This window comes from Strix aluco, chromosome 17, assembly GCF_031877795.1.
Source record: "Strix aluco isolate bStrAlu1 chromosome 17, bStrAlu1.hap1, whole genome shotgun sequence".
Lineage (NCBI taxonomy): Eukaryota > Metazoa > Chordata > Aves > Strigiformes > Strigidae > Strix > Strix aluco.
Genome location: NC_133947.1, coordinates 7096466 through 7110268, shown reverse-complemented (window position 1 = coordinate 7110268; position 13803 = coordinate 7096466). Strand labels below are relative to the sequence as shown.

Below are 13803 nucleotides of genomic sequence, written 5' to 3'. Positions count from 1 at the left end.
TACCGTCTTTTGACATTCTTTCAGGCTAAATATTGTATTTCCTGAGTTGGCTGTCATCTCCATCTGGCTGTTGGCTCCCGTACAGACTAACTTGTCTTTTAGACAGCTGGCCCTGTGGCTCTCAGCTAGTTACACAGTTTGTTGGCTGAATCCAAAACGAATTCACCTGGCTAATGAGCTTAATGGTTCTTAAGAAGATTCTGTAAATATTTTATAAAGTAAATTTCACTTCATTTATTTAGGCGTAAAATGTAAAGAGCTCCTATAGGAATATAATAAAATCTTCAGTCATACATATGTATATGGCTGGAATGACTAAAATGAACAAAAGGTTTTGCTATTTAATTCAGACTGATGCAGAATCGAGCCTAGATTTTCCTTGCTTTATTTTGACCTAAAAGCCAACCTCGCTTGGCTTTTTAAGTAAGCTTTTTCTGTATGCTTGCCTATTTTTAATGTACCTCTTCATTCCATACCATCATCAGATATTTTTTTTACACGTTCTGAAGTAGCAGAACAAGGAAACCAGTGAAAAACAATTATCTACTTATATTTGTTGTGCTTCTTTAATTTCCCTGACACTGCTATAACAAATTTGTGGTTTTGATGGCCATCTTAGGAAACAGAATTTTAAAATTCTGTGTGAATTTTAGAAGTGATTAAGAAAATGAGGTCAGCAGGATGTCTGCATATGTGTAAAGGTAAAATTGTTCAGATATGCTGACAGTATTGGCATTTGAGGTCTTTATTCAGCATTTCTTACACAGCCAAACCTTCTATTTGACCAATACTGCAAACCTGAGCACACTTCAGGCCCAAGCACAAAGTGCAAATCAGGGTTTGATATGCTTATGGCCAGATTCTGCGACTCCTTACAGCAGTGTGTTTCTGCAGTTCCTTTTTGATGGATGTCTGGAAATATTCCACTGCTACACTGAGTCCAATAGACTTAGTGTGGATTTACATCAGTGTAAAACTGAGAGCAAAATTTGATGCTATAGGTTCTTTTTACTCCTTCATAGATCCTAGGTAGGAGTCAATTGTTTGCAACATCAATAGGCCAGTAAATTTCATCATTAATCTTGGCTGGGCTATCCACAAATAGTTTAATATTTCTTGTGTTTATTTTTATTCAGAATATTTCCAGTAAATCTCTTTCTAATGTACATGTTTAACCCTCTTGTAAAAACAGGGCTTTGGTGGACTATGACTCTAAAATCAACTTACATACATTAACGGCCTTTATAGGAGGTACTTGCAGCTATATAACTTGTTGTAAAGTAAAATTTAATTCTTGTTTTACTATTGCATTTCAGTTCATGTCTAGGGAAAAAAAAAAAAAAAAAAAGCTCTTATTTTTGTGTTTTCAACTAATTTACCTGACACGTTTGTGCGATTTTATGAAATAAATAATTCTGTGAAGCACCGCGCTGACCTATGCAATGGTCTTAGATTTTTCAATTGCGTTTTAATGAGGCAAGAAGTGTGATTTTTGCCCAAATGGAATAAAATCAGATTATATGGTCAGAAAACCAGAAAAATAGCCTCTCAGTAAAATCTTTCCCTTTTAGCAGAAGGGAAGGGGAAGGAATTTGTTACTTGCTCCAAGCTTCAGAGCCTGTTTCACTGAGCAAGGTGGTTACAGTGAATTCAGGATGGAGTTTGCAAAGGCTTCAGCAATCTGCTGGCAGTCAATTTAGCTTAAACAGTTGAATAAATTTTGTGGATATAGTTTTCTAATTTGGTGTCAAGGAAACCACAGAAAAATTAGATCCTGAAGTGGTGTAATTTAGTGCATCTCCTTTTACATCAACTGAGGTACACAGATTATCTACCCTCAGGAGAATTTGTCCCAGATAAATTTCTCACTGAGTGGTTTTCATAGCAAGGGCCAATGAAAAACTAAAAATAGCTTTGCTGAGGGAATAATTTGCATTAAAAGAAGTGTCTAAGATAGTGAATGAAGAGACTATCCATTGGCTGTATTGCTTGTTTGATATTTAAAGGGAGTGGATTGACTGCAAGACTTGTGATGATATTCAGGGAGGAAGCCACAGGGAATGGCTTCGCATTAGGATTTTTAGTGCCATCTATTGAGATGTGCCAATAAAAGAAAAAAAAAATGATTTTTTTATATATCATAGGTTTCATTTTTTTAACTTACCAACATTCATTGCATTCATTTGCTGCTCAGACTACTTAAGAACCTCCTTGCAGCATGGGTCATATCAGATGGTCCTGTCACATTCACATACTATTGGGAAACATATAAAAATCACAGTGTGGTACCTTCAAGTATCTGGTTTCTCTCCTCTCATTTTAGAATAAATATAAGAGCAAATCTCCAAAGCTGGGCACAGTCCTCCAAATCTCTAGAAACAGCTTGGCAACTGGGACAGAAATGTGCCATGGCATTTTTTTTTTACTTCTTTCCTCCAGTATACGGCTTCCCACAACTACTCTCTGTCCTCCAACAGGTTTTTTTTAACCTTTCGGCACCTTGCAGGCAAGCTGGGATGGCGTAGTAGTGCAACAACCACAGGAAAGCTCCATAGGGAGAGGCGTAAATGAGCAAAGCTGAGGGAAAAAATTGTTTCTTTAAAATGAATTAGCCAAAGAAAAGGTTTAAAGGAACATAACTGTTCCTTTAAAGTGTACTTTCCACTGCAAAGAAATGGTCCTAGACCAAATGAATCCCTTCTTTGAGAAAAGTAGAGAGGTTTGTTTTGTCTACAGACATTTTATGATTAAACACTGGCTAATTTCTGAAGAACAAACTTCCAGAGAATAATCTTGACTTTTGTTGGAATTTCAACATTTCCACTTTCCTTTCACTTCCTTTTATTTTTTCCTTTCTTTTTCATTTGTTTTGCTGGGGTTCAGCAGGGGTAGAGGGAGAGGAGAAAATCTGAACCCAATTCTTCTATAAATTTGCTCTAAAAATTTGACCTTTCCAGAAATTATTTGTGACTGCAAAAGTGCAAAAGAACCTCAAACTGCCTAAATTTTACTTCAGTCTTTCGGAGGCAGAACACAGTATCTCAGCCCTTGTTTCTGCTGTTCTCCCAAAAGCGTGCATCTTTTAAAACCAACATGTAATTTTGTCAACTTCATATTTTGGTTAATAGATCATTTGTATAGCAAATATTATAATCTCAACATCATTTTTTCTACAAATTGTGGGGATAACTTAGGGACCACATATAATTTATGCAACTTAAATCTGAAAAATATTTAACATCGAGTTTCTATTCAGTTCTAATATTTGCAGTTCACAATTGTGGATTAGAAACAATAGTGGGTTATAAAATGGGTAAATGAGGTTTTCAGTCAGAGAAAGGAAATAATACTGTGTAACTTACCCAACTATTCAGGCAGCTTGAATAGTAAGTCTTTTACTGTACCTGTGTCTCTTGGTTGCCTGCTTCAGCCAAACTCAGGACCAAATTTCACATTCTCATGTATTTGTACCATTACCTAAAGTGGGCTGGAAGTAAAGCTTGATAGACACTTTTAGAAGAAAGGATGCTTGGTTCTGTTTTTTTAATTTATCTCCGTGTATTGGTATAATAGTTTTCAGCTATAAGTTAGCAACATATTTAGAGATAAACATAAAGTATGAGTAGCCTAACTTTGTAGCAGGTGGGAATTGATTAATCTGGTTAAATATTGTGATGATTTCTAATCAAAGCAAAGCAATGCAAGACTTTATTCCAAGGTTTATTTGCCTCCAGCAAGCCTAACCAGTGCTTCTCCTGCGTCTGTCTAAAATGGAATGCTAACAGAAAAGCTTTTTGCTCCTTGGTCAGATATTTAAAATATAGTTTAAATGATTTCACATTTGAGCTTCCTGACCATGTGTCCCTATAAATGTTTAAAACTGCTGTTGTCACAGAAATTACGTGGCAAGAAAAACAGTGGGGATTACAATGTTTTGCTTTGTTATTTTTGTTTGGTTTGTTTTTTGCAGGAGACAGCCATGCATAAGCAGTCATTCCCCAGATGTTGACACTAGACTCCTACAAATATGTCTGTTGACGTGTCATATATGGATAAGGACAAAAAATCCCCAAGCCCTGAAGTTTGAATGAAATACTAAGAGCATGTTAGATACATCCTTATTTCTCAGCATTTTCCACCCTCTATAAAGCTTTACCCCACATTTGCAACATTCCTCTGTGCTGTGCATACATCACTACTGCAGTACAGAAGCATTAAATTAATCTTTCTATCTTCCATCCTTCCATCTTTTCTTAATCTGAAAACTGTGCCAGCAGCATGAGGGGTAAAACACATTCCCTATGTGTCCTGCAAGTCTTGTCCATTAATCCAAAAGGTAAATTCTCATAATTGCTCCTGAATAGTACTTTTCACTATTATTTGTAAGTGTATGTGGTACTTTACAAACCGTGCCCACAGAAAGTATTCTGGAAACCATGCATTTACCAGCAAGAGCAGATAAGACAATACCATTGAAGATGATCAGCCAGTGCATGGGAAACACACAGCACTGCAAGAGCTGGAGTAGCAGTCCTCCTTCAGTTCCCCTCTAAACTCTCTAAGGAAAGCAAATTCATCCCAGAGGACCCCAACATTGTCTAATTAACCATATGTAATCTAGAACTCCTTAGAGATGAACTGCAGCCACCTCTGGGATGGAAAAAGATCAAGTCTTTTAAAAGCATTCCTCCATTAAGTTTGAATAATTTCCTGGGTATGTCACTGAGTAATTTTTACCTAACCTTTCTGATTCTGTCCAAGCAAAGCTGTCAAGTGCAATAAATATCTATTATCTATCTTTGTGATAGTGAATGTTTTAAAAAGATGCAGGGAAGAAAACAATACATATATTTCACATCTAAGGAATTAAGTCCATCAAACCAACCAATTTCTCTCCTTTGGCTGGTAGGTATCTTTCCCAAGTGACAATCTGTTGTCATTTTTTTCACCCACTTTCTTAAGGAAATGAGGCTCATGAGTTCACATTCTCTTTCTTTTGGTCATCAGCTAATAAATTCTAGAAATTCACCAACAGATTGTGAAATCTCCATCTTCTCCATCATCAGAGATATTCAAAACCACACTGGACATGGTCTTGGGCACCCTGCTCTGGACTAAATGACCTCCAAAAGTACCTTCTAGCCTCCACTATTCAGTGATTCTGCTGAAACTTCTTTTTTTTTTTTCCCTCTCCAATGAAACTATCAAAATACGTAAGAGAAATACTAGGCAAAACAGAAAGAAAATTAAACAAATGTCCAAACAGTAAGTACTTCCAAACAGCTGATAGTATTCAGTAATCACTCTGAGGTCAGAGTACTTGACCAGAGTGCCCTTCTCTAAGACTTCCATTCCAAAAGTAATTTCTTAATGTGCAGTGTCCTGATTCCCAGCATTATGCCAATCCCAGTTTACAGGATTTTCAGCTTGAAACATTGGCTCTCTTTCATCAGGTAACAAAATTTCACTGACTGCATTGAGTTTTCTCTATGGCCACTTAATGTTTTTCTGTATGATGAGTTCATCAAGATGAATGCTAATAAGCAGTTAGGTGAATCTCGAAGGATTCAGATAAAAAAGCTTTAACACAGAAGCTCTTTTTTGCATGTATTCCAGACCCTTGAGGAGGGTGTCAGAACAGCCTTCCTGCTTGCAGAAAGGGAGAGACAGATTGATGGAAAGGACCCGGACTTGTGCAAAGCTTTTGATGCTGTCCCACATGACATCCTTGTCTCTCTATTGGAGAGACATGTATTTGATGGATGGAGCACTCAGTGGATCAGGAATCGGCTGGGTGTCAAAGAGTTGTGGTCAGCAGCTCAATGTCCAAGGAGAGAGTGGAGTGATGTTCCTCAGGGGGTCAGTGTTGGGACCAGAACTGTTTAACATCTTTGTCAGCGACATGGAAAGTGGGATTAAGTGCACCCTCAGCAAGTAGTGACAGGACATGTAGCGATAGGACAAGGCATAACGGCTTTAAACTGAAAGAGGGTAGATTTAGATTAGATATAAGGAAGAAATTCTCTGTGAGGGTGGTGAGACACTGGCACAGGTTGCCCAGAGAAGCTGTGGCTGCCCCCTCCCTGGCAGTGTTCAAGGCCAGGTTGGACGGGGCTTTGGGCAACCTGGGCTAGTGGAAGGTGTCCCTGCCCGTGGCAGGGGGCTGGAACTAGATGATCTTTAAGGTCCCTTCCAACCCAAACCATTCTGTGATTCTTGAAATACTGACTGGCACTTGCGTTTGCTCCTTCCAACTGGCTACCCCAATCTCGAGACAGTCATAGTCTATGAGCAGCTCAATAACACTTGACAGTTTTTGCACAGCTGCAAGGGGAAGAGGTGGGAGTGATTGAAATGAATCACAACTGTTTTCTAAATTTCATTCCCTGAAACGTCTCTTTTGCACAGCACACCCGCATGGATGTGGTACAATCAGTGCCTCTAAATGAGAAATTGCGAGAGCCAGAGGAGCGCCTGTCAGCTCGGCACACTGCAGGCCGGCTCTGCGTGGCTGTTTCGTCAAACGCAGCCAGAGCTGTACTTTAGCTTGGAGAGCAGTGTCATCACAGCCGGGTTGTCCTTTCACAGAGCAAGTTCATTAAATCCATAATCAAAAGGATTTTGTTTATTTTTAATTTTCCTAATCAGCTTAATTCCTGACAACAAAGTGAGACATCAGATTGTTTTAAATGGCAGAATTCCAAATAACAAACTTCAATTTAAGCATTAATGACAGCAACTTGGGGTATTATCTGGGAATTATTTACTGACTGAGAAAAGTTCCTGTTTTGAAACTGAGTTGAGCAAATTTCTATTTATAATTACATCATTTCAGGCCAAGTCCCATAGAACTTGTTCAGGAAAATTTCTAGGAGCTACAAGAGCAGCTTTGGTATAAATATGCTTATCAGTACTTGATCTTTATGGACAATAACCTTTGAGGTTATTTTCTTTTTTTAGTTCACTGCTCATGAGCAAATGATGTCACCGTAACATACATCACCAGTTATTTATCCTTATGCAAACAAAAGTGTGTCAGTTATTTATGTTTCAAAATACATTGCACCATTTTTAAATTGCATCCAGAGACTTGAAATCTGCATCTGAAGCCTTTTGTTTCAAATATCTTATTTGTAAAATGAGCTTAAAGCAATATTTACCTACTTTGTAGTTTTCTGTTGTGTAATTACTGCCGACTGTCCTTGACTAGAATATTCTCAATGGGCAAAATTCATCCCTGGGTAAACAGACAGCAAGCGTAAGGCTTAAGCACATTTAGCAACCCCACAATCCTTTCAATGTATACCCAAGAAAGCGCGGTCTGCTGCTTAGATGTATCACGTCAGCTGCAGTAATATGTTGTGATGTGAAATGCTCAAGTTAATGCTAAATAAAATTGTATTTGCACGAAGTATTCATACCTGTATGAGTCTGAGTTAGAGTTGTCGTTAAAAGGCTCTCCCTTTCTTTGCTACTCTGGGAATAAAGTAGACGGTTCAACTTTCAGTACGTTCTACTTGGGTAGTAAGCAGCAACAGTGAAAAAAAAAATGAATATTTGCATTTAGTTTGGTGAGAAAACTTAATATTGGAGCATTTTGGCAGCCTGAAAAGGTCTTTCAAATCAGGGAATGAAATCTTGGTTCTATGAATATCGACAGAAAAACTTCTGTGAACGATGCAAGGAAGGATCTCACCAAGAGCTTTTGGAGTCCCTGTTTGAGTCAAAGCAGCCCCTCAGTTTGAATTTTTTAATATACTCTTCTTTAAGGCGAGCAGCTTGAAATTTGTTTGTGCTTCTTCTGAGTCATCATTAGCAGCAACTTCTTAAGCACAGGAGTGAGTATTTTCTAAGAATACTTTCAGGCTTTAGTTGTTGTACAATGGGTGCCCAACAGGTTCCCTTTTAGAGGCCCCATGTTTTTATTCACTCTGTCTAACACAATTTTTCTCTCCTACAATTGGTGTTTGTATTTGAAAGGCATTAATGCAAGCTAGAAGACCATCATACATAAATGCTTTCAAAGCTTTTATGCATAGAACACTTTCCAAGTGACCACAATTTTTATTTTTGCTTTACTGTTCTTTTATACAAATTAGCAGGTGCACCCTGCCCGTTGCCTGGTCTTTTGCCAGTTCAAATAGGAAGGAAAAGGGAAAACTGGAAAGCAAAGTTCAGCCCCTGTCCTAGGATATAATTGTCCACTTTGGGAAGTTGAATTTTTTCCACTGAGTCTCGTGTTGGATAATCTTAGCTTTTCACATCTATTTTTGGTTTGAGAAAACTCTGGGAAATTTGCATTTCAAACTGTGAATTCTTGGAAAACCCTTGTGAGTGGTGGTACACATCTAACACCGGCCCCTCTGGGAGCTCAAGTCAATTCGGACCCGTGCCTCTATGAGCTCCATTTCTTACAGCATTTCTCAGAGCATATGTGAATACACTGAGACACTGGTCAGATGGATCAAGTCAGGGATTTCTAGTGGGAGCTCCAATCCTGGAGTGCAGGGTTTCTCTGTCATGTTTTTGCTGAAGACAGATAATGTCTAATATGAGATCCAGAAATTATCTTCCCTGTTCTTGCTGAAGCACGGCACATACTACCAGTAGTGTGCATTTTAAGGAAACAAACTATCAAGAGAGACCTCTATTTCCTTCTGGAGCAAGCAGTTCTTGCACAGCTGAGCTGTCATGAAAGAAAAACCAGTACAGCATTTGACCCACAGCCTTACTTCACAGAACTGAATAGAGATTAATTTTACTGAGCAGGACTATTTATATAACATCATCATTAAGCTTTCATATTTTTTAATATGTCAAGTGTCAGCTTTGTGGGTTTTGTAGGGAAACAAATAACCCAGATGTAAAAATACTACAGTTCTTGCAGGTTGCTACTTGTTGGAGTGCTCCCAATTGTACTAGTTTCCACAAACAGAAGGCTCACACAACACTTTGAATTTTATGACTACAGGTTTGCAGGATAAAACTGTCAGCTGCTAAGGAAGGATTCCAAGGACATTATCCACATGGAGACTTAGAACTTGTCTATATAATTCCAAATAAACGTTGAGGCATAGCAACTATTATTCTTTATACCACCAGAACTTAGTAATACAGCTGACTCTAAGAGACTTGAAAAATCCAGTCTTATGCAAAATAACACTTGGGAAAAAAGAGTGAGGTAGGGAACAAGGTCTATTTATTTATTTTTACATATAAATCAGGACGTCTCCGAAACTCACCGGCACTGAAGAAATAGCTTGAGAAAATTGAAACATGTCTCCTCAGTAAGCTCTCACTCCATAGGAAAGCTTCATGCTTTCTGAAGGGGCTAGAACTTCTTGCCAAGAAGGTATTTGGACATTAATTTTTTTAATTAATGCTCCAGGATATTCACACAAAGACACAGACATCAACTACTGTGTAGAATATATTTTTAATTGGAAGAGGCTATGCCAGCTGAGCTATAAAACAAGAACAAGCTGTTAGATATAATAATAGAGAAAAAAGACTAGGGGAAAAAAGTGAGTCATGGAAAGAAAAAAAAAAAAAAGGAGAGAAAAAACTATTTAGTTAAAAGAGACTTCCCAGGACTCCTGAGCTAACGTAATGGTAGAAAAACATGAAACTTATCATGACCATCACGAATGCTGTTCAGGGATGCAGGGATCTTGATACCATGGAAATGGCACTTGTATTCAGGATTATCTTACATGATTCACATATAAATGAAGATGGTTCAGATTTTGGAGCAGTAACGACACACATCAAAATCTGCAAGTGTTGTTAACAGTGCACGTACATGCACTGTATAGGGTATCGTGGTATAGAGATGCAAGAAATGAAAAAGGAATTTAATTTTCCTCTTTCAATCAGAAATGAGTGATGTAAGCTGTAGCTCCTGATACATAGATAGATGCCACTGACTTCAGGGTCAACTAGATGTCACTGCTCTGATGACAACTTCAAAATATAGTCAATATATTTTTCATAAAATTCAATCCCTTTGTTTTTGTAAATAATTTTCTGTAAAAAAAGTATCAGGGTACTAATTTTACTATTTAGTTTTTTATTTTATTCCTTTTGCCTCAGAGAAACATTACTACATGTTCATAACTGGAAGCATAGTCCTGACAAGGCTGTTGAGAAGCCAAAGTGATGCTTTTGTTAGAGCAGACATGCAAGAGCTTACAGATAGCAGCGACACTGGCGGTACAAGGGGGTACTGAGGGGACCCACTAGGTACTTTTCTGCTGCTGCAATGCAGAGCTCTAGTTTAGGCATCCTCTACCTCATGGAAGATAGTTTCTATATATGACAGGTAAGTGCCAGGAAGATGATATGAGGCATACTAAATATATAGTCTGTTAAGGCTCTTCCACAAAGATCTTTTTAGACATCCTCTAAGATGAGGGGTGGATTTAAGGTAGAGAAGTTAAGCAGTGAGGCCCATTGGCATTCACAGCTGGTGCCAGGTTTGCTTCTCACAAAGCTGGAAGAGCAGTTGCTTCTTTGCTTAACACCTAATGCCTTCAGTGGAAGACATTTCCCTGGACTTAATCGCCCGGTGGCCAGGAATGAGATGCTGCCTGCTCAGCACATCTTTTGGCCAGACCACTCCTTTAAGAGGAGGATTATAAGGATTTGAATCCTTCGGGGTGGGATTCCACTTCCTCACTGACTCCTTAAAATAGAGGTGGGAACTATCATTTTAAAAGAGCACTTATGATCCCTGATCATTTCTTTGAAACAGAAGTTGTGTGCATCTGCCCTTGGGAGCAGATTCAGCTTCCAAACAGGAGCCCCTGTGAAGCGCAGAGGTTCAGCTGCATCCCCTTCCCTCAGCAGATTTATTGAGGTTGATGTGAAATGAAGCCCTTGCCTTTGGTGATGGGCACATCAGCTGCAGGAACATTTCTCTGCCTTTTCACATAGGGGTGTGCTGCCAGTCATGACACAGCAGAAGCTGCAAGTTCCCAGGAACTGCACCCTGTGATGCCCTTTAAATACTGAGGCCAAGACAAGAAAAAAACCTTGGGCTTCTTTTATCTCCACTTTCCAGACAGTGTCCAAGTGTCTCTGTTTTCCTGGTGATTGTCCTTTACTGTCTGACATAACCAGCACTAAAAATCTAGGTATTGCAGCACCTAGCTGTTGGTTCCCCAGGCTCTTTACCAGACCTTTCCCTAAATACCTAAATGTTCAGCAGTGGTCACATCTAAAACAGCAAATGAAATGCTGGATAGAGAGAAATTTTATATGCCAGCTGAGAGAGGGTTGTGATAATGTAATTTTCAGATGTAAGTGCATCTAAGCCTTTCAGAGGGGTTAGCCCAGACTGCTTTTAGCACTGAAGTCAGGGAGAGTGTTCAGCATTTCTATCAAAGCCCAAACACTGTGAGACCTGGGCAGTCAGACCTAAAATAAGTCAGGTAATACACTTTTTCCTCAAACAACACTGTTTGCAAAACTGTAGAGAAAATACCAAATTTTACCACTGACCTTTCAGAACTATTTTCTGCTTTCAATGTTAAACACATCCATTTTCTCTTTGCATTTATAGGCCTCCTTTTCTCCTCGTATATTTGAGCTCCAGATAATTATTCTAATTTAAAATATGTAAAAGCCAACAAATGCAACAGAAGTATTTTCTCTTTTGAAAACCATGGATAATTACCTCCAGTATCCATTACTTAGATGCCTCATGACACATTTTTATTTTGCTTCTCTGATATTTTTCTCCTCCTGACAATGCAAATCTCATATATTGATTGATTTCTACAGTATTTTACCTGAATACATAACATTAGCCATAAAAAGCACTATTTTGTTGTACTACTGGGGTGGGTGGGAGCAACAAAACACCCAGGCAGGCAGACAATTTCTCCATTACATACTAAATCTGCAATGCTTTAATAGCAGAAAGATAAACAAAAATTTTTGCTAAGTATTCTCTTCTGTGGGTAACAGATCCCCATTTCATTATAAAGCTCATGAAGTAATATTTGGAAAACTACAGCAAAAAATATTAAAAATTAGATCACCATGCAGGAACTTATTCATTGAAAGTAATAGTTAAAACTCAGTCAGAAAACTGCATATCAAAGGAAAAGATTAAAAAGAGAAATTATAAAATGCCAAAAGTGTCTCCTTTCTAAATATACAAGACACCTCAAGGTACAAACGCGTGTACATGAGAAAAAAATAAGGGAGAGGCTCATAAGTGATCTGTCATCCTACAGGTCAAATACCACTTACAAATTACACATTATAAATTGAATAGCTTTCAAAATCAAGTATACTGCTGTACAGACCATATACTGCCCATATTCTACTTATTAGCAGAGAAACTCAAATCAATTAGCTTAAACATTCTTTCTGGACTTCTCTTTCCCTCACCTCTTTATAAGACTTGTGTTATTCTTATGGCATGACTTCAGCACAGGCTTTCCTAAACTCACTAATGAACGAAGATATCCATCCAAATAGTTCCTGAGAGTCTAGGTCTTGTGGCTCGCCAAACTTTACCTGTAAATTTTAAAGAGAAGAATATTTAACATTAGTATATCCAAGTAATCTAAACCATGTCCAGGATCTTAATGAAATTAAAAGAGCAAGAGAAAAGTTAAATACCTTTATTATTATTATGAATAATAACAATAATTAGAAAACTTAGAGCTGTCTAAAATCTCCAACAAGCTGAAATCCAAAATATCCCAAGTAAAAGTGGCCCCAGGAGCTGTCACTGAATTACCTCAGTAACCCAGGTTGATGTATAACCCAGTCTCTGGCTGGACTATAGATCTCCAGCTGAAGAGGAGAAAAAAATCAGTAAATCATGAAGCTTCCTGGCTCTGCAGTTTGTTAGATGAACCCGTTTATAAAAGAAAATGCATACATTAGGGAAATGGCTTATATTCCATGGTGGGCATGTTCCAGCCAAAAGTTTTCCTTTTCTGTCATTTTGCTTTGCAAACAAGCAAAAATATTCATAGGGAAGTAGACATTTTGGGAAGAAAAAGTAATTTATCAAAGAGCCACCTTTCCTGTACTCTTCTTTCCTTCACCTGAAAAAGGTGAACAGATGGAAAGTTTTTGAAAAAGACGTGAACAATATCGGCATTGTGTCTGCTCTGCTATAAAACGAGCTGTGAAAGGCAGTCCTACTACAAAGTTCAGTACTAGGAGAGCAATTCCTGCATTAACTAAAATCACTTCCACATATGTTCCCCAGTTCTAGGATAGGAAAGGATTTTTCGTATTAAATCTGTCGCTAAGGTTTAATTCAAGAGGTTTGTCATAATTTTCAAAGATTCCCCCTTAATGGGATTAATGAGTTAAAGAACATAACTCTGCCTGCAATGGCTTTCTAATTGAGCAGAACAAATGTAGAGAAGATGCTCCAAAGGCTTCATCAAAAAGTTTAAAAAGGCATCTTGTGTTGCTACAAGTTCTTATCGTGGCTGTAATTGAGAGCTACTCTGTAACTGGTGGATACAGCTCTCCCAAGGCTGAACAGCAATGAAGTTGTATTTCAGATTGCAGCCAAAATACACCCAAAGGTTTGGACATGTATCTGTCGTTTTCTAAACATGTTCACCTGGACATCATCTAAGATGTTCTTAGGAGCAAACCCTCTGCCTGGCAATCAGAAACACAATGAAAGAAACCACTCACATATAATCCAGTCACAAAAACTTTAACATTAACCAGTGACACCTGATTAATAGTTTTGCCTGTTGTGTTCCTAATTGCACCTCCTGGGTGCTCCAAGCCCTTGATCTTTGGCATGCCTCTCCACTC

At 38.2% G+C, this 13803-nt stretch overlaps 1 protein-coding gene across 1 annotated transcript in view; it reads right to left on the bottom strand.

Moving 5' to 3' along the window:
- Nucleotides 1-9400: 9400 nt before the first annotated feature.
- The window catches only part of LOC141931172 (formin-H-like), a 43454-nt gene continuing 39051 nt past the window's right edge, over nucleotides 9401-13803 (bottom strand). Inside the window, exon 17 of the mRNA XM_074843017.1 lies at nucleotides 9401-12528. Within this exon, the coding sequence (XP_074699118.1) occupies nucleotides 12424-12528 (105 nt within the window). The 3' untranslated portion in view covers nucleotides 9401-12423. The remainder of the gene's footprint in view (nucleotides 12529-13803) is intronic.